This window comes from Marmota flaviventris, chromosome 9 (assembly GCF_047511675.1).
Source record: "Marmota flaviventris isolate mMarFla1 chromosome 9, mMarFla1.hap1, whole genome shotgun sequence".
Classification (NCBI taxonomy): Eukaryota; Metazoa; Chordata; class Mammalia; order Rodentia; family Sciuridae; genus Marmota; species Marmota flaviventris.
Genome location: NC_092506.1, coordinates 63,414,222 through 63,432,496, shown reverse-complemented (window position 1 = coordinate 63,432,496; position 18,275 = coordinate 63,414,222). Strand labels below are relative to the sequence as shown.

At 50.1% G+C, this 18,275-nt stretch overlaps 1 protein-coding gene across 4 annotated transcripts in view; it reads left to right on the top strand.

Annotated features, from left to right (window-relative positions):
• Positions 1–18,275, top strand: part of Arrb1 (arrestin beta 1) — an 89,217-nt gene that overhangs the window by 38,603 nt on the left and 32,339 nt on the right. For 3 of the 4 annotated variants that reach the window (XM_027942661.2, XM_071616497.1, XM_071616496.1), the window contains 2 exons: positions 15,572–15,602; positions 17,649–17,709. In XM_027942661.2, the coding sequence (XP_027798462.1) occupies positions 15,572–15,602; positions 17,649–17,709 (92 nt within the window). Of the gene's footprint in view, positions 1–2,744; positions 2,765–15,571; positions 15,603–17,648; positions 17,710–18,275 lie in introns of those variants that run through there. The other variant, XM_071616498.1, reaches the window with a different exon arrangement.

The window sequence follows — 18,275 nt, the reverse complement described above, 5'->3', positions numbered from 1 at the left end:
AGGCAAAGCTCCCAGCCCATGAACAATTAATGATAAATCTTAAAATAATAAGAATAATTTTTTTCCTAAATTCAAATAAAAATCACTCAGTTGAAAGTTTCAAAAGAAGGATAACTATGATTTTAAGATGTGTGAAAAGCATGTTTTATATTGCTAATACTCTTTTGGAGTAGTATTACCTCTTACCTCCTAAACTAGACCACAGGGTGTGGAATCATGAATGTTTTGTTTGGAACACACTTAGGATAAATTGTGTCTTTCAAGGAATATAATAGGGATCCAACCCATATGCTAGGCAAGCATTCTCCCACTGAGGTGCACCCCAGCCCTGTTTTTACTTGTTAATCTATTAAGCAGTTGGTTTGAGCTACCTACATTTTCTATTTCCTGCCCTGTGACCTTGGGCAAAGTATTTAACCTCTCTGTGTTAGTTTCCAGTTGGGTATAATAGGAGTATATCGAGTGAGCATACGTTGGATAGAGTTAGTATGATTATCTACTTTCAGGATTCTTGTATTAAATGGGTTAATATAGTGTTTAGAATGGTGTTTGGCTTGTATTAAACACTTAAATATCACTATTAATAACAACAACAACAATAATAATGATGTCTTCTCTTCATCTTTTTTTTTTTCTTTCCTTTTTTCCCCCTTCCCAGTACTGGGGATGGGACAAGGGGTGCTGTACCTCTGAGACACATGCACAGCTCTTTTTAAATTTTTATTTTGAGTCTCATCAAGTTGTTGAGGCTGGCCTCAAACGTGTGATCCTCCTGCCTCAGCCTCCCAAGTTACTAGGATTACAGGTGTGTACCACAGGGCTGAGCTAATGATAATAATTTCTGAATAAAAATATGCACTCAGATTTTTACTGAAGTCCAATCAATTTGCTATTCAGTAGATGTGCATTCAGCTCACATTTACACAGTGCTGGCTCTGGGCTTGTTTGGACTTTGATCTTGGGATTTGATTTCATCCTTTTTTTTTTTTTTCCTTTTCTTTTCTGGGCACTGGGAATTGAACCCAGGACCTTGCACATGCTAGGTAAGTGCTTCATCTACAGCCCTTGGAACAGACCTCAAATGCTAGCTCAGCAACTCCCTGGCTCAATCCAGTGGCCTGGGCTCCTGGGTCTTAGTTTCTGCCTCTTCTTCCCAGCCTCCTGGGACTGGGTGAGGCTGAGCTCATAAAAAGTGTCAGCAAAGCACTTTGCGGATCGATGCTAACTAATAGCAGCTCCCAGGAGCTGGTATGAGTAGGGAAGATGATTGTGGAGCTGCTTGGACCAATCTCAGGACAGCACCCAGGGAAGGCCAGTGTTGTCCTCAAACCAGGATCCAGGAAGGGCCCTATTCTATCCTCTGCCTGATGCTTCAGGCTGCTCTGTAACCAGGAGGGATTGCCAGCATGGTTTGGAGGTGGGATGGCCGCAGGGGAAGGGTTTTCTCCATAGAGATGAATCCAAGGCACACGTAGAGATCCATCCAAGCCACACACCTGGTTGCATTGAGGCCAGACTGAGTGCTTGGAGTGATCTTGGTGTCCTCTTGTCAGGATCCCCCAGCTGCCCCATAGCTATCTCTCTAGAAGTTGTTGGTCCTGATTAAAATAGAGAGTCTCTGACCTCCACCCAGACATGAAGCTGTCTTAAGTATGGCATGGAAGCTGTGTTCAGTTGAGGGCAGGGATGGGAAGTTGGCATAGGATCCTATGCAGGGAAAGATGGGGGAAAGACCCCTCCCAGGTCTGCCCTAGAGGGTAGCCCACCTCGGTGTCTCAGACTGAGCTGACGTCTGATCTGGGAAATGCTGTGGGGGCAGCAGATGGTGACTGTGCTTTTTAAGAGCTTTTTCTGAAGGAGGAGGCATGGCCCTATGTTCCAGGAGAGAGAGGGTCCTATGTGATGGGGGAACATGGCTTCTGTTCTCTGGGACTCCCTGTCACATGGAGGGACATGGTCATCTTGTGCCCTGGCACTTCCCTGTCTGAAGAATGAGGCATCACCTTTATCTAGTCTGATGGAGGAGTCATGGCCACTCCCTTAGAGAGATCCCTATGTGAGACCTGACCGCTGCCCTCGGGAAGGACCCCTGTCTGATGAGGGGGTTCCCTTTTTGTTCTCTCACTAAAGAAACCTCATTTGATGACCTCTGCCTTGGGACCTCCTTCCCTGCCTGATTCATGGAGAGCCCAGGCTCCACAGGCAATAGGCACAGAATGAGCTGGGCAGCTAGGGAGTTGGCTTCTGTGGGGTGGCAAGTGAGGGTGACATGGAGGGCTTCCTGGGGAGGTGCCTTTGTGGCACACTCCTGGACAGGAGGTGCTGGCTGAAGATAAAGAGCTGAGGCTCCCTGGGACCGGGGAAGGAAGCTTGAGGAGCCATGCCAGTGAGCTCCAGCCTCACACAGACCACACTGCTGGAGTAGAAAGGGGTCCAGGAGACAGACCCTCACCGTGGCCTGTCCCTGCACAGGCCAAGTGCTGCCAGCCCAGAGACATCCGCCCTCCTCGGCTCGAGAAGCCCAGAGGAGGAGAGGAAACAGGACGCGTATCAGGAACGCCTTTTCCTTTTCTTTGTAGCTTACCCCTCACTCAGGGCTGGGGAGAGCGATCTGCAGGGCTGGCCCTGGCCTGGCCGCTGCTGCCTGCAGTCCCCAGCTCTGGGTCTGACAGGCCACCCTGCACCCTGCGGACCCTGCTCTGCTCTGCTCCAGGGCTGGCCCTGGAACGCCACAGAATCTCAGGGATCTTAGCTGCAAAATGGGGTAAGACTTCCTATCGGCCTCACCGGGAAGCTGATGCTGTTTTTCTCGCTGTGGGATTTGCATCATTATTTCTTGATCCCTGAGATGTACATTGAGCACTTCCTTTGTGCCACCTCTGGGATGGGCAGGGACAGGGAGCACAGGGGAGCCCCATGGGGAGGAAGTTTGTTGGGATTTGTCTGAGGAGTTGGGGGACTTCCAAGTGGTGATGTCCTGTTGCTTGTGGGCGTGGGGTCAGAGAGGACCTGGCTGGAGATGGAGATTTGGGCGTACCAGGTCTGGTGGCAGTAGAAGTGGTCTTGTGGCTGGAATTCCCAGGGTACTGCTTGCTGTGGGCTTGGGAAGGTGGCGGAGGCCAGATTCAGCTCTGGAGCTACTGAGAGCTGGACATGGAGCAGGGCTGAAGAACCGCTTGGCCAGGGGTTCCAGAGGTACTGAAATGGGGTCACCTGACTCTGTGCCTTTTAGACGAATGTTGAGAATGTCATCTTAGCAGGGAAAGGTGTGGGGAAGGGTAGACACAGAGGGTGTGGAGGAATACGAGGGCCTGGACATCAAGGAGCGCAGTCAGGTGAACTGACGTTCTTTTCTGTTTCTCTGGTCATTCAAGTGATTCCTCCACTGGGCAGAGGGCTCCTGGGGGAGTGTCTGTGTGTCTGTGTGGCGTGTGTATTGTGCAAGTGTGATGTGTGTGCATGGGGAATGTTTAGCATTTGGGGGTGTGCTATGTGTGGTGTACATGTGTGAAGTGTGAAGCATCAAAAGACACTTGTGGTGTGGCGCGTGTGGTGTGTCTGTGACATGCCTATGTGGATGTGAACGAGTATCTGGTTTGCATTGTCTGTGTGTGTGTGTGTGTGGTGGGTGTGGTGTCTGTCGGTGTGTGGTGGGGTGTGTGTATGTGGTGGGGTGTGGAGTCTGTGCCCAGGGCCATGTTCAGGTTCTTGTTTCAGACTGCAGAGCAGGCTGGTGCTAAGCCGACCACCGGACCAGAAACTGGGAAGGCTTGTGAACTTTCTTCTGTCCTTAAAGTGACACTCAGTGGTATGCTGGTAGCAACTGGCCCTTTGGAGAAAAAAAGGAAGGTGGAGGGATTGCAACATTTGCCAATTTCTGTGGTGTAAATACTCCTGCCGCAGATGCCTGTTCAGTGTGAGGCTATTGAGCATGGATTTGAGGAGCACAGGAGACACCATTACACAGGATTCACCCCCCACCCCACAGCTATCATAGACATAGGGAACCTCAAAGAAGATAATAGGAAATCCCATAGGGTCATTAGGGAGTGATAAGCTTGAGCATGATTCCCTTTGTTTTTAATGTGCTTTAATTAATTGTGTTTACTGGGATTTCTCAACATCCACACTGTTAACACTTGGGCTGGAGATCCTTTGTTGGGGCACAGGGACTAGTGCTCTGTGCCTTATGCAGGCAGCATCCTGGCCTATACTTGCTAGAGGCTGGGGGAACAGTCCCCCAAGACAAGACCTCCACATTGTCTCCAGAAATTGCCAAATATCCCCTTGGGTGCAAACTCAAATTTCTTCTCCCTTGTTGAGAACCACTGATAATGACTTTGTGTAACAACTAACTAAAAAATTCCTAAAAATCTGGTGACAGTCATCTCTTAAAGATCTGGACAAGCCAGCTCCAAGCCACCACGGGGACCATGTCTGGCTAAATAAAGGGCATGCCCCCCCACTTCTTTCTCAGGAAAAGAGCCATCACTCGGGCCTTAGGCCTCAGTCCATGCAAAGGCCCTGGGCACAGAGCTCTCAGCAGCCTGACCCACCTACGGAACAGCTGATATGAGATGAGCCCCCAGAGGATCCACAGTAACACAGGAAAGAAGTAATGTTTCTGAACTAGTGTATTGTTCTAATATACTATACTATGTTATTTTACACACCAACAAGCTTGTACATTTAAACTGGCAAAAGTTAACCCCCCTCAAACCACTCCCCATGTCTGCTTTTTATTTTTGTTGGTACCAGGGGTTGAACCCACGAGAGCTTAACCACTAAGCCACATCCCTAGCCCTTTTTATTTATTTATTTTTAAATTTTGATACAGAGTCTCACTAAGTTGCTTGGGGCATTACTTAATTGCTTGAAGGCTGGCTTTGAACTTGTGATCCTCCTGCTTCAGCCTCCTGAGCTGCTGGGATTACAGATGTGCTCTGCTGTGCCCAGAAGCCCCCCCACCTTTTTTTATTGTGAGACAGGGCCTCTCTAAGTTGCTAAGGCTGGCCTTGAACTTGCAACCCTCCCGTCTCAGCTTCCCAAACTGCTGGGATTACAGGCATGCACCACCTCACCTGGCCCAACCCCCTTTAAATAAAATCTTCCTGCTGGTTTGGCGATGGGCTGTCGGGTCTGCACTTGGTCTCTACAGGTTCCTGCCTAGGCTGTGCGTCATCCTGGTGATTAGGCTGCCGCCTCTAATTTATTTTTTGGTCCAGGTCCCATTTTTCCCCAGCTTTGAGCTCAGAGTTTGGTTCTGGTTGGTTCATTTCTTCATTCATTCAAAATATTTATTAAGCACCTACTGTGTACCAAGAAAAATAATGACTGAAGGAGGATGCAGTTCCTGCTCTCTAGAGTTTGTCATTCTTCCAGTTCCATAGTGTCCACTAAGGAGCAGCAATGTGCAGGCCCCTGTGGATGCCAAGGGGACAGTGGGGAGGGGGAGGGTAAGGGACTGATTAGGCCAGAGCTCAGCTGGGCACATCACACACTCTGCTTCTGGGGGAGAATTCTGTTTGTGGAGTGTCTGTCCCCCCATCCCCCCTCCATCCTGAGCATTGGTGCCTGGGTACACACACGGGCCATTGGGACCTGGATCTCCTGCAGGGAAGAGCAATGCCCAGCGTTTTGGAAAATAAAAGGAAGGAGAAAAGGGAGTCCAGAAATGTGTCCAGAAATAAGAAGGATGAGGGGCTGGAGTTGTGGCTCAGTGGTAGAGTGCTTGCCTGGCATGTGCGAGGCCCTGGGTTCAATCCTCAGCACCACATATAAATACATAAATAAAGAAAGACATTTACAACTAAAAAAACAATTAAAAAAAAAAAAGAAAGAAGAAGGATGAATGGAGGGAGGGAGGGAGGGAGAAGCCAAGCCTGGGGGGTGGGGACGGAGGAGTCAGGGCAGGAGCTCTGATGCTTCTTGGTGACAGTTGGGAAGCTGGTGAGCATTGTCGTGGAGAGCGCTGATGGAAGGAGGGGCAGGGCAGGACGAGGACTGGCTGGGCATGTCTCTGGGGATTTCTGGAAGGTGGGGATCTAAATGGGGAAGAGAACATCACAAACTGTGCCTTCCATGTGAGACTGGCAGCTAAAAAGGCCTCCCTGTCTCCAGCAGGGGCCACATAGCCATGCCTCCTGTCCCAGGGCCTCCTGAGGGACATTTAGGGGAGGGCGGGGACTGACAGGGTGATGATGGTCATGATGGTAATAATGTCAGCTCCCCTTTTTTGGTTCTCTGCTGGCTACCAGGTTTTAATATTATTCCCAACCACCAAGTGGGAGGCCACCCCCCATCCTCCAGAATTGAGGCTCAGAGGATGGGAGACTGTCCCAAGGTCATGAAGGACTAGGCAGGGTCTGCCTGCCTCAGCTCCTGGCTCTTTCCTCCGCGGCCTTTCCTTCCTGCCTCTCGACCCTCGGGTAGGCTCAACAGCGATCAGGGCCGTCTGTGGGTCCTTGGTAGCCAGCTGGCAGCCGCTTGGTGAGATTTTTACCAGCCTTTGATTTTCACATCTCCATTTCCATAGGTTACCAGAAAATGGGCCAAGCTCCTTTAAGTAGCCCTCACCTCTGTCCATGGCCTCCTGGTGGCTTCCCTCTTTCCTTCATCTGTACCCTCTGAAAACTTCACGAATCTGGGTCACGGCCAGAAAAGTGACCGTGCGCACGCATGCTCTGCCTGGAAGCCCTCGGGAGTCCAGAGCTCAGGAGCTGGACTTGGCCAGATTGGGCTCACCTTTACCCCTCAGGCCTCCAGGCACCCCCCTGTGCCCCAGGAGCCCCGGGCAGGCCCAAGGGGGACAGAGTCGGGGAGAGTGGCCAGGGGCAGCAGAAGCCTGGGGTGCTCCTCTCGGCCCAGCTCTGCATGCACCAGGCCGCCCCAGACACCTCTGGCCCGCGGGCTTTGATTTCTCCATCTGGGAAACAGCAGGTTGTTCTGTAAACAAAACCCTATGGCTCCCCAGAGTTCGGAAATGTATGAAACGGGGTGACATTTCCTGTCTCCCCGCCTGGGCCGTCCAGAGAGGCAGGTGAGCAGGCAGACAGGGCTGTGTCAGGGGGAGGGCTGGGACAGAGGGCTGTGACGCTCTGGCAGAGCGGATGAGCCTGTACACAAATAACCCTGCCCCCAGGGAGAGTGTCATAAGGCCTCTCAGAGCCTCTTTGCCTCTGCTGCCACCTGCTCCTCACGCCTCCCTGTTCCCTGATGGCTGTTCTCACACCCTGGAAAGTAGGTCAGAATGTAGGGCGCCTGCTTCTGAGAGTGAATGCCCCCTTGCATGGTGCCCACCGTACCCAACAGAGCCATGGCTGCTCTCAGGGCCAGCACTGGGGGAAGCCATCTCTGTATCCAAAATAAAGTTCTGGCCATTGGCTCTCCACCCCTCAAATGTGCATGCCTCCCCAATGACTGCTGGATGCGGTCCCAGGTCCTTAGCCTGATCCTCAAGGTCCTTCCGAGTCCCCTCTACCCTCCTATGCCAGGGTCAGCATCCAGAGGTGCTCTGTTACTATCTGGGGAGGGAGTGGACCTTTTTATTTTAGCCTACCCTCCTTCCCTGAGGCTCCTCCCAGGCTCTCAGGACACACTCTGGCCACACCCAGCTACTTACCCTCTCCCCAGCACTCAGTGGTTCTCTCCAGGCCCTCACCTGCAGAGCTGTTACCTCCTCCACACTCTCTGAGTCCATTAAGATCCCCCTCATCGTACCTCTGCTCCTGAAGTCTTTCTTGGCTTCTCAGGCAGAACTCCACATTCCGTGTCCCAGGCAATACTTGGGAATGTTTAAAAGCATGGTCTCTGGAGCCAGGTTGCCTGAGCTCCAATATCTAGCTCTGCTCCCTACTTTGCTGTCTGACCTTGGGCAAATTACCTAACCTCTCTGTGGCTCAGTTTTCTCACCTGTGAAATAGGATGATGGTAGTACACCTTATAGGGGAGTTGAAAGAATAAATGAGTTAATATTTGTGATACACTTAGAGTAGGATCTGGTACCTGATTTCTCTCCTGATGAGTTTTCTGACGTTGACTAAAGATCGTGTGAAGCTGAAGTTCTTCCCATGTTCATTACATTCACAGGATTTTTTTTTTTTTTTTTTTTTTTTGATTCTCACACAGGACTGAATTGTTCTTAGTGCTCTCCCAATTCCCTGGTAGTGATGTTCATGGCTAGTCTTTCCAGGATGAGTTTTCTGTGTTAAGTAAGATATAGTTTGTTCGATGGTGTCCCATCAATGATTCTGTGAGTTTTCTGATCCTGACCTTGTGACTTTGGACAAGGAATTTGGCGTCTCTGAATCTGGAGTTTCTGCTCTGGAGAACTTAGATGGACCAATACAGCAACGTGCGTGAAGTGTTTGGCTCACTCAGCACATGCCTGGCTGGTGGTCCACGTGCCTGGTAGGTTTCTCTGACTTGGCCTTGTGTCATGTTCGTTTCCCCAGGTTGCGGTTCTGGTAGGGCTTGGAGCAGGTTTAGAGCTAAGGGAATGATAGACGGGTGGCTTTGACCAAGGCAGGCGCCTGTTTGGTGTGTATCAGCTGCAGTGGAGGTTCGGCCTGAAGGTGGCTGTGACCCTGCCCCTGTGAAGCCTTTCCTAAGCCCTGCTGATCCCAGAGAGTGAGATGGAAGTGAGACCATAGAAACCCAGGGAGGGCACTCACCGGGAAGGAGGGTCACCACCACTGTCCTTTAATCTTCCTCCATCTCCACACTCGACTCCTCTCTTGAGGCCCCTCATTAGCAACCTGTATTTATTGAGCACCTGCTGTGTCCCAGGCACCATGCTATACCCCAGGGACCCAGGGGCAATGCTGCAGAGAAGATCTCGACTCTCATTTCTGTATAAAAGCACATCAGAGGGGATTTAATGGACTATTACGTTGCTGCTAGTAGAGACATGCTGAGTATGGAGTTGGGGCCTCCTTCCAGGCCTGGGAAGTCAGGGCAGGCTTCCTGCAGGAAGAGGTGGCTGAGCAGAAGACAGATGGCAGGGGTGATGGCAGTGGCTGCAGGCCTGGGGGCTCTGGGCTGTACATTCCATACAAGAGACTCTGACCTCTAAGCTTTCAGACGTCTGGATCCAGTTTTTTTTTTTTTTTTAACTTCTCTTACTAATTTTTTTCCAGACTCTCCTTTCTTTAATGTTTGGGGCAGAACTTGTAAGGGAGCTCCAGCATCTTTACAAAGTGATTTATGATCACTGGAGAACATAGGAAATTAAGAGAGATAAAGATGTGGGTGGGCGACTGAGTCCTCTTTAGATCCTGTTAAGGCACATTTCCTTACCTTCCTTCCTTTCTCTCCTCCCTCCCTCCCTCCCTTCCTCCTTCCTTCCTTTCTTCCTTCCTTCCACCGTGAGGTAGAACACCATGACATTCACATTTTTAGTGCACAATTTGGTGAGTTTTAGCATGTTCCCAAAGTCGTGTAACCCTCACTACTATTCAATTCCAGAACATTTTCATCACTTCTCCCAGAGAAATCCTGAACCTTCCTCCCTACCCCTCCCCTCTCCTGGCCATTGCTGATCCACTTGCTGTCTGTAGGCATTTGCCTCCTCTAGACATTTCATGGAGGTGGAATCAACACTATGTGGCCTTTTGTATCTGGCTGTGTTCACTTAGCATAATGTTTTCAAGGTTCGTCTATGTTGTAGTATGAGTCAGTATTCTGTCCCATTTTATGGCTGAATGATAGTCATATTTTATGTATATGCCACATTAAAAATACATTCATTAGTTAATGGATATTGGCAATTTTCCCCACTCTTTATAGCTATTTTAGATGCTGCTGCTATGGATATTCATGTACAAGTTTTCATGTGGACACGATTTCCATTTTCTTTTCTTATGTGGACATTTCTTTCCAATTTCCAAAATCAATGGAAATTGATTTCTTCCAAGTCCCGGGAGTGGACTTTCTGGGCCATGTGAACTCTGTCTTGTTCTCCGAGGAGCTGCCAAGCTATTTGTCAAAGTGGCTGCACACTTTGCATTCCCACCAGCCATACGCAAGGCTCAGCGTCTCCTCGTTCTTGTCATCATTTGTTATTGTCCTTTTTTATCACAGCCATCTTACTGGGTGTGAATTAAACCTTATGGTTTTGAATTGCATTTTTAGGATGACGGATGCTGAGGAACATCTTTGCATGGCTTATTGGCCACTTCTGTGGAGACTGGTCTATGCAAATAAATCCATTGCCAATTTTTATTTTTATTTATTTAGTGGTGCTGGGTATTGAACCTATTTGTTGTTGACATTGTAATAGTGCTGTATATATCCTGATAAGACCCTTTCATAACCATTATTTGAAAATATTTTCTCTATTCTACAAGTTGTCTTTTCACTTTCTTGATAATGACCTTTGTAGCACCAAAGTTTTAATTTTATCTATCTTTTCTTTAGTTGCTTGTCCTTTTGGTGTTATATCTAAGAAACCATTGCGTAATCCAAGGAAATGAAGATTTACCCCTATGGTTTCATCCAAGAATTTTGTAGTTGTGATTTTTACACTTAAGTCTTTATCCATTTTGATCTAATTTTTATATATGGTGTGAGGTAAGGATCTAACTTCATTCTTTTGCAGGTAAATATCCAGTTGTACCATTATCATTTGTTGAAAAGACTGTTCTTTCCTTATTGACTTGTGTTGGCTTCCTTGTTAAAATCAATGGACTGGCCAGGCACAGTGGTGTATGCCTATTATATCAGCTGCTCAGGAGGCTGAGGCAAGAGGATTGCAAGTTCAAGCTCAGCTATGGCAACTTAAAAGACCCTGTCCCAAAATAAAAAATAAAAAAGGGATGAGGATGTAGTCCAGTGGTAAAATGCTCCTTGGTTTAATCCCGTGTGTGTGCACGTGAGCGCGTGCACATGCACACACACACACAATCAGTTGATCATAAATAGATGTAATTTTTTCTGAACTCTCATTTCTCTTTTATTGATCTATATGTTCATATGCAAGTACCATACAGTTTTGGTTACTGTACCTTTGCATTAAGTTTTGAAGTGAGGACATGTGAGTCTTCTAAATTTGTTCAATTTTTTTTTTCCAAGTTTGTTTTAGCTGTTCTGGGTCCCTTGCATTTCCATGTGAATTTTAGGATCAGTTTACAAATTTCTGCAAAAATCCAGCTGTTGTTTTGATAAAGATCACATTGAATTTATAGATTAATGTGGGTCTTCATAAATCAATTTGAGTATTGTCATCTTAATAACATTGTTTTCTCATTCTTTCTCTTGGGTATTTACTGAATATAAAGTTGAGTTTAAAGGGCTGGGAATATAGCTCAGTTGGTAGAGTGCTTGCTTCTCATATACGAGGATCTGGGTTCAATACCCAGCACCAAAAAAAAAAAAAAAAAAAAAAAAGTTGAGTTTAATGCTAAATATGCTGTTCTGTTTTGATTCCAGATTTATTCTGCTTAACATTCTATTTTAGTCATTTCCCTGCATTATGAAAGATGAGAGCATAATTTCAGTGTTGTATTATATTCTATTGCTTAGTCATACCATACAGAATTATAAGTTCTATTTGTTGGGTAATCTGTCTTAAAAGGTACTTCATCTGGGTCCATTGTGGTGTAGCCCTTTCCCTGACAGGCACAAAGGGACACTGGAAGGTCTGATGAGCCGGGGATGGGTTATGTTGCATGACAAAGAGTTATAACCCTTGCATGTAGAATTAAGGTTGCTAAACCATTGACCTACAAGAGGGAGATTATTCTAGATTATTCAGATGGGCTCAGTGTAACACTAAGAATGTTTAAAAGGGGATGAGGGAGCCGAAGAGGAAGTCGGAGTGATGCAGTGTGAGAACTCCTCCACTTTTATTGACTTTAAAGGTGGAGGAAGGAGGCCACGAGGCAGGGGTTTGGGCGGCCCCCAGAAGCTGCAAAGGGCAAGGAACAGATTCACCCAAAGGTCTCCAGAAACAAACCTGCCAATACCTTGATTTTAACCTAGTGAGACCCATTTTGAACTGCAGAACTGCAGAACTGAGAGGTTATAAATTTATACTGTTCTAAGCCCCCAAAGTTGTGGTTATTTTTCATTGCAGCCATAGAAAATGAATATAAGGGGCATGGAGATTCATGTACTGAAATTTAAATGCATCTGCCTGGAAGTGACATGTGACACTTCTCCTGTACCATTGGCCAGAACTTCTTCGGCCCAGCCTTAGAGGGGACTTGAATATTGGTGAATATGGCCATATCTGTTTATCCTTCCTGCCTGTATTCTATTCTATTCTGGTTCATTAAAAAACCAAAAATCTCTTGGGTTGATTTCACTATCTGGTAGTGGGCCGTAACCCTTGGTTTGGAAAACACGACCTCACCAGACCCTCTTCTGCTCATACCTCGTGGACCATGTGACACACCCTGGGCATGGCTGATTGGCCCAGGGGTGAGATACCTGACCAAAGCTAACCAATTGCTAACCAATTTGGAATGGGGCCATCCAGCCAGTTAGGAGCGGGAAGCTGAGCAAGAGGCAGAGAAGGAACAGGGTTGGGCTGTGAGTCACATGCAGCCAAAAGGATGGAGGAACAGAAGACCCCTGAGTAAGCAGAGACACAGGTCCACAGAGACAATGGAGCAGCCGCCCCACAGCTGCGCAGCTGGGAGCACACGCAGCCCCCGGAGGAGAGGTGGAGAGAGGGAGCGGCCACCTGAGAGCCCATGGCTTCCCGGTTCCTGAGTGCAGCCCCCGGGCGGCCTGCCTGCGCATCCTTGTGAGAGTCTTGTCTCCTTGTCATACCCCTCCTCAGCTGATTTCTGTTCCTGTCTGCAGTGAGCCTTGGTCAGCCAGAACACTGCTGGTGTTGCTCTGGCTATGGATCAGGCTGAGGGGCAGAGGGGACTTGCAGGGACCAAGTCCAGTCTCCCACAACCTGGGGTTGGTTTCTTTTTCTTCTTTATCTTTTCTTTTTTTGTGCCAGGAATTGAACTCATGGGCGCTTAACCACCGAGCCACATCCCCAGCCCATTTTATTTTATTTTTTGAGTCGGGGTGTCACTAGGTTGCTTACAGCCTCGCAAAGTTGCTGAGGCCGGCTTCGAACCTTCCATCCTCCCGCCTCAGCCTTCCAAGCCACTGGATCCCAGGCGGGCACCTGGCCTGGGGTTTGGCTTTGACCTCCAGCTTGTGTTCTTCAAAACAAGCAGCAGAGTGGTCTGTGTGGTGTCGCACTGTGGGGTCCTGGGAGACTGGGATCACCCCACAGGGGCCTCTTTTCTGATGGTGTTGGGGGTGGGAAGCTGGAGGAGTTTGGGGGAGGGCTTGGTGGTGTGAAGGAGGGGGTGGGACGTGGGCTCTGGAGACAGACTGTGAGTCGCCTCTCTAACCCTTAATTTCCGCATCTCTGAAATGGGAATGTCTTGAAGTTCAGCCGTGTTCTGGGAAACATCCCTGGAGATGTCCAGGCCATAACAAACATGCACTCAGGGAATGAGAGCAGCTGCTGTTGTTTTAGGAAGCTCTGAGTCCCGCTTCCTGAGGGAGGTGGCCCCATGCTGACTGAGAGCCAGGACAGTCCCCACTGCTGGCTGTGCTTCCTGCCCCTGGTCACTCCACTCTGCCCCTCACCCCCACTCACTCTTTTATTTCTTCTTCCCTTCCCCTTTCCTGTCCTCATTTCCCCTCTCTTCTGTTATTCTTGATGTTGATAAAAACACCTGCTTTAGGAAACAGTGGGGCTGGATATAAAGCACCCAGCCTCTAGAGGCAGGCCGACAGAATTAGGTCTGGATCCTGATCTAGTCCCTTGTTTGCTGTGTGTTCCTGGGCAAATTACTGCATCTCTCTGAGTCTCAAGTTAATTATTTATAAAAGGAGGGTTATCATCTCCATTTCACAGGGCCATTATGAGGAATAATTAGGTACTCAAGAAATGCTAGCTCCTTCTTCTCTTTCTCCCTGCCTTCTTGAGTACTGCTCCTCCCAGTCTGGCTTGGGTGCCGCTGGGTACCTCTTATCCTTCCCATCAGTCACTGGACTGGCTTTCCCTGGCTCAGTTATTCGTGCCCTGAGGGGTGTGTGGCTTTTTCTTTCCCTCAGACCCTGGGTTTCCTAGGTGTAGAGAAAGACAGAGGTTTCTGGAAACAGCTGAGTTCCCTGTGGACTGAGCCACTTTTCTGGTCTCCTCTGCAGGCCTAGTCCCGCCTGGCTTGGGAGCTGCTGGTTCAAACCACATGATCTGTATTTTTTCTCACTTGAGCAATTATCACACCCCTGCCAACTGTGGCATCTTCACACTCCCAACACTGATAAATATTGATGACGAGGGGAGAGCCTGGGGCTCCTGGGGAGCCGTGGAGGGTGTATGAAGCGATGCTCTGAGCCCTCAGTGGTCCCTGGGGGCCCAGAAGTGAGCAGAGGAGGAACAGGGGCCAGGACTACAGAGGCCATACAGAGCCACCCCCGGCCCCCAGAGGAGGAGCCACCACGTTGGGATGAGGTGGCCTTTGCCTGGGCTTCCTGCTGGGGGTTAGGTGACTGGTGTCCCTCTCAGCCCCCTGTGGACCAGCTCTCTGCTTGTGACCGTGTCTCTGTTTACCTCTGTTCCATCTCTTACTTCTTGCCCACGTCCCTGTCCTCTCTCTTCCTGTCTCCCTCCTTCCTCCAACACCTCATCTCCTGGTCTCTCTCTTTCCTCTTTTCCCTTCCCAAAGTTACCCTGAGAAGTTCTGGGCTAGATGATGGAGAGTCGGCGGGGGGACCGGGTGGCCCGGACACAGCGGGGGAATGGGCAGCAGGAGCTCTGGATGCATGCGGCGCATTTGAGGAGTTGGGGGTCTGTCACTGCCTGATGCCCGGCGCTCTGCGGGGTCACCCTGGGTCTCAGTCGCCTGCAGCAGTTCCTTCCTTCACCGACTCATCGTGCACTTGTTCAGTTGGTGTTTCTAGGCTTGCCGCCAGGACCAGCAGTTAGAGGTGCCATTGTGGGCACCTGGGATGTGAGCCTGGGCAGAAGAGGCAAAGATCCCTGTCCTTGGGACGCAGGCGTGTCAGGAGAGTGGACAGGCCAGCATGGAGTGCACAAGGAAATTATGTAGCAGGTCACAGCGATGATGTGGGAGGAGGAAAAGCAGAGCGAGGGGAGGTTTGTAGGGGAGGCGCAGGCTGAAGTGGGGCTGGGCTGGTTGATGTCTGGGCGAGCATCCTGTGGGCAGGGGAAGGTGCTAGAGCAAAGGTCCCGAGGCAGGATTCACCCTGGTGGGTTTGAAGAGCAGCAAGGGCAGGGAGGCAGGAGAGGGGTGAGGGACAGTGGCTCAGACCCTATGGGCCCTTGAGGCTTCGCCTGTGTGTGAGCTGGGACATCTCACATTGTGAGGTTCCCTGTGACCAATGGGCGGCAGGAGGACTGTAATGGCAACCACTGTGGCTTAGATGGAGGTCGGGTACAGATGGCAAGAGCTGATGGCGCCGGGCACCGCCTGACCTCTCCAAGTGCCTGCAAGTCTCTCCAGGGCACATCTGCATTGGGCGTGGGGATGGTCTGCAGCACCCCTGGGGGCTGTGCTAACCCTGGCTTCACCTCTCTTTCTCTCCACAGAGTGTTCAAGAAGGCGAGCCCCAATGGAAAGGTGAGTCGGGCAGGCTGACCCAGCTCCTCCCAGAGCCCGGACTCTGAGGTCCTTTCCTGGGCAGAGGAGCAATGGTGTTTCCATGGAAACGCATACCTCCCAGAGACAGAGCAGCCATGGCTTCCTGTCAGGGTGACACAGCTCTGTCCTCAGGAGCCCTCCATCCAAACAGGGAGGGGCCCTTTTGAGGGACTTTCTGCCTGGACCTCAGGGAGCCTCAGCTCTGGTCGGGAGAGGTGGCCTTCGCAGACCCCAAGCTCCATCCTGGTTTCCTCTCGGCTCCGCAGATATAATGACTGGCTTCATTTCACGCCAGGTCTGGGCTGAGCCAGTGGGGATCAGGGCTGGGTGTGCTGAGATGAATCAGGCACAGTGCTCACAGCCAGACGGTGGGGCAGACGTGGAAATGGATCATTTCCGTATGAAGTGCCAAGTGTGAGATCCAGGGATTCCCAGGGGCTACAGGACCAAGCCTGGGTGGTTAGGGACAGATTCCTCTAGAGGGGACACATTTCCAGGCAAGGTGAAGTGAAAGGAAGGCAGGAACATGACTTGGGAGGGCATAGGGGGCATCTGGCAGCTGAGTCCTGGGTTGCGGAGATGGAGCAGGAGCGGAGGATGGGGCAGCTGCAGGGTGGGTCACGGGAGTCCTGTGGCTGGGCTTTGGAGCTTGACTCCTGGCCTGGGTGGCAAATAGCCACGTGCACGTCCACATCCCCCTTCGGTGCCCACAGCAGACATCACCCCTCCCTTTTCGCCCTTTCCCACTGTGCCAGGATTTATTTTGCATTTCTTTTCAATCCAGGCCCCTGGGCAGCCTCCACCAATCCATCAGAGTTGGCACTTGGAATGAAAGCCATTTATCATCCTTATCTCTGGGCGCTGAGGTTTCTCAGTTTTCAGAAGTGGCATGGTTAGATTTGCATTTTACAACAACCAGTCAGCTAAGGAGGGGAGAGCAGCCCAGAGCTTAGAGCGAGGGGGGCTATCTGTCAAGTCCCCTAGGCAAGGATGGCTGTGGGGATGGAGAGGGAGGGATCTGGGAAATACAATGGGGGTGGAATCACCGGGACTGAGGGATTCATCTCTGGGCCATGGAACTCTGGCATGCAGGTCCTTCCCGCAGGCTGGTTACTGAGTGGAAACTGGCTTTGCTCATCTAAGTGGCTCTCTCCCGGGCTGCAATGGGAGGAGCAGTTGAAGAGCGCAGGACCAGTGTCAGTGCCCCTGGGGCCCTACCCAGGCCCCCTACCTCCCTCATACTCCAGCACTGCCCCTGGCTGCTTGCTTTGCCATGGCTCCTCCTCTCTCAATGGTTATTTGGCATGAAGACCTCTCTAGGCCTCAGTGGCCTCATCTGCAAAATGGGAACAAATAACTCCTTCATCGGGTTTTTGGAGATGAGTTGCTTTTAAAGTTTTGCAGGGATTTGCTATTCTTAGCATTAAGGCTGGGGCAGGGCTACAAGTCCCGTGGTGATTTTTAAAATTTTCTTTTGAGGTGCTGGGTCGATTGAACACAGGGCCTCCTGCTTTTCTAAGCAAGTGCTCTACCCCTAAACTACATCTTCAAACCTTTTTTTTCCCCTTTAATATTTAGTTTTTAGTTGTAGCTAGACACAATATCTTTATTTTTTGTGGTGCTGAGGATCGAGCCCAGGGCCTTGCACGTGCTAGGCGAGTGCCCTACCGCTGAGCCACAACCCTAGCCTCATCTCCAAACCTTTTTAATTTTTTTTTTTTTTTAAATATTTGGAGACGGGTCTGGATAAATTGTTGAACTTGTGATCTTCCTGCCTCAGGCTCCTGAGTTGCTGGGATTATAGGTGTGAGCTACCGCACCCAGCTGAACTTGTGATTCTTATCTAAGTCTCCCTTGTAGCTCAGATACAGGTGATTACAGGCATGTGCCGCCCAGGCCTGATCCACTGAGATTTGAATAAGGGTTGGGGTTGGGTGTCTGAATCTTAGCAAATCCCAAGGTTTGCTCCAGGGCCTGTGCCCTCCTGCCTTTACCTTCTAATGCACCCCTGCCTCTCCTCCCCAGCTCACTGTCTACCTGGGAAAGCGGGACTTTGTGGACCACATCGACCTTGTGGACCCTGTGGGTGAGTCCTGGAGGGCAGGGAGGGAGCCGGGTTGGTGGGACTTGCCCAGAGCTCCAGGGAGAGCCCTCAGGTCTCCAGAGGGCGTGCAGCTTCTTCTGAGCAGTTATTTTCAAATGAAGCCACTCAGGGAACTGTGGGAGGGACAGACGTGAGAAACAGGGAAGGAATCCTGATGTTGGGTGGTGGATAAGGGCGATGACTTCAAGGCTTACTATGCAGCGACAGTGAGAGTAGTTATCTTTGTTTTTCCGGAAGAGGAGAGAGAGATGTGTGAGAGGCTCCTTGATTTGCCCCAGGTCACAGAGCTAAGTAGGGAGAGGCCCCAACTGGGCCTCTGCAGAAACCCTTTGTTCTTGTTGCTTTCTGAGGGCATAGGGTGGGAGAGGGAGGGAGGGAGAAACCTTTTTACCTGCGGGTCCTACCAGAGGCTGGGTAGGTGGCTGAAGTCACCTTCCAAGGTCTTACTCAGGTTCAGTGTTTCCCACACTCAGCCCTGTTGACATCTTGGTTCAGATAACTCTTTGTTGGTGGACTCTGTCCTGAGTGTTGCAAGGAGATTGGCAGCA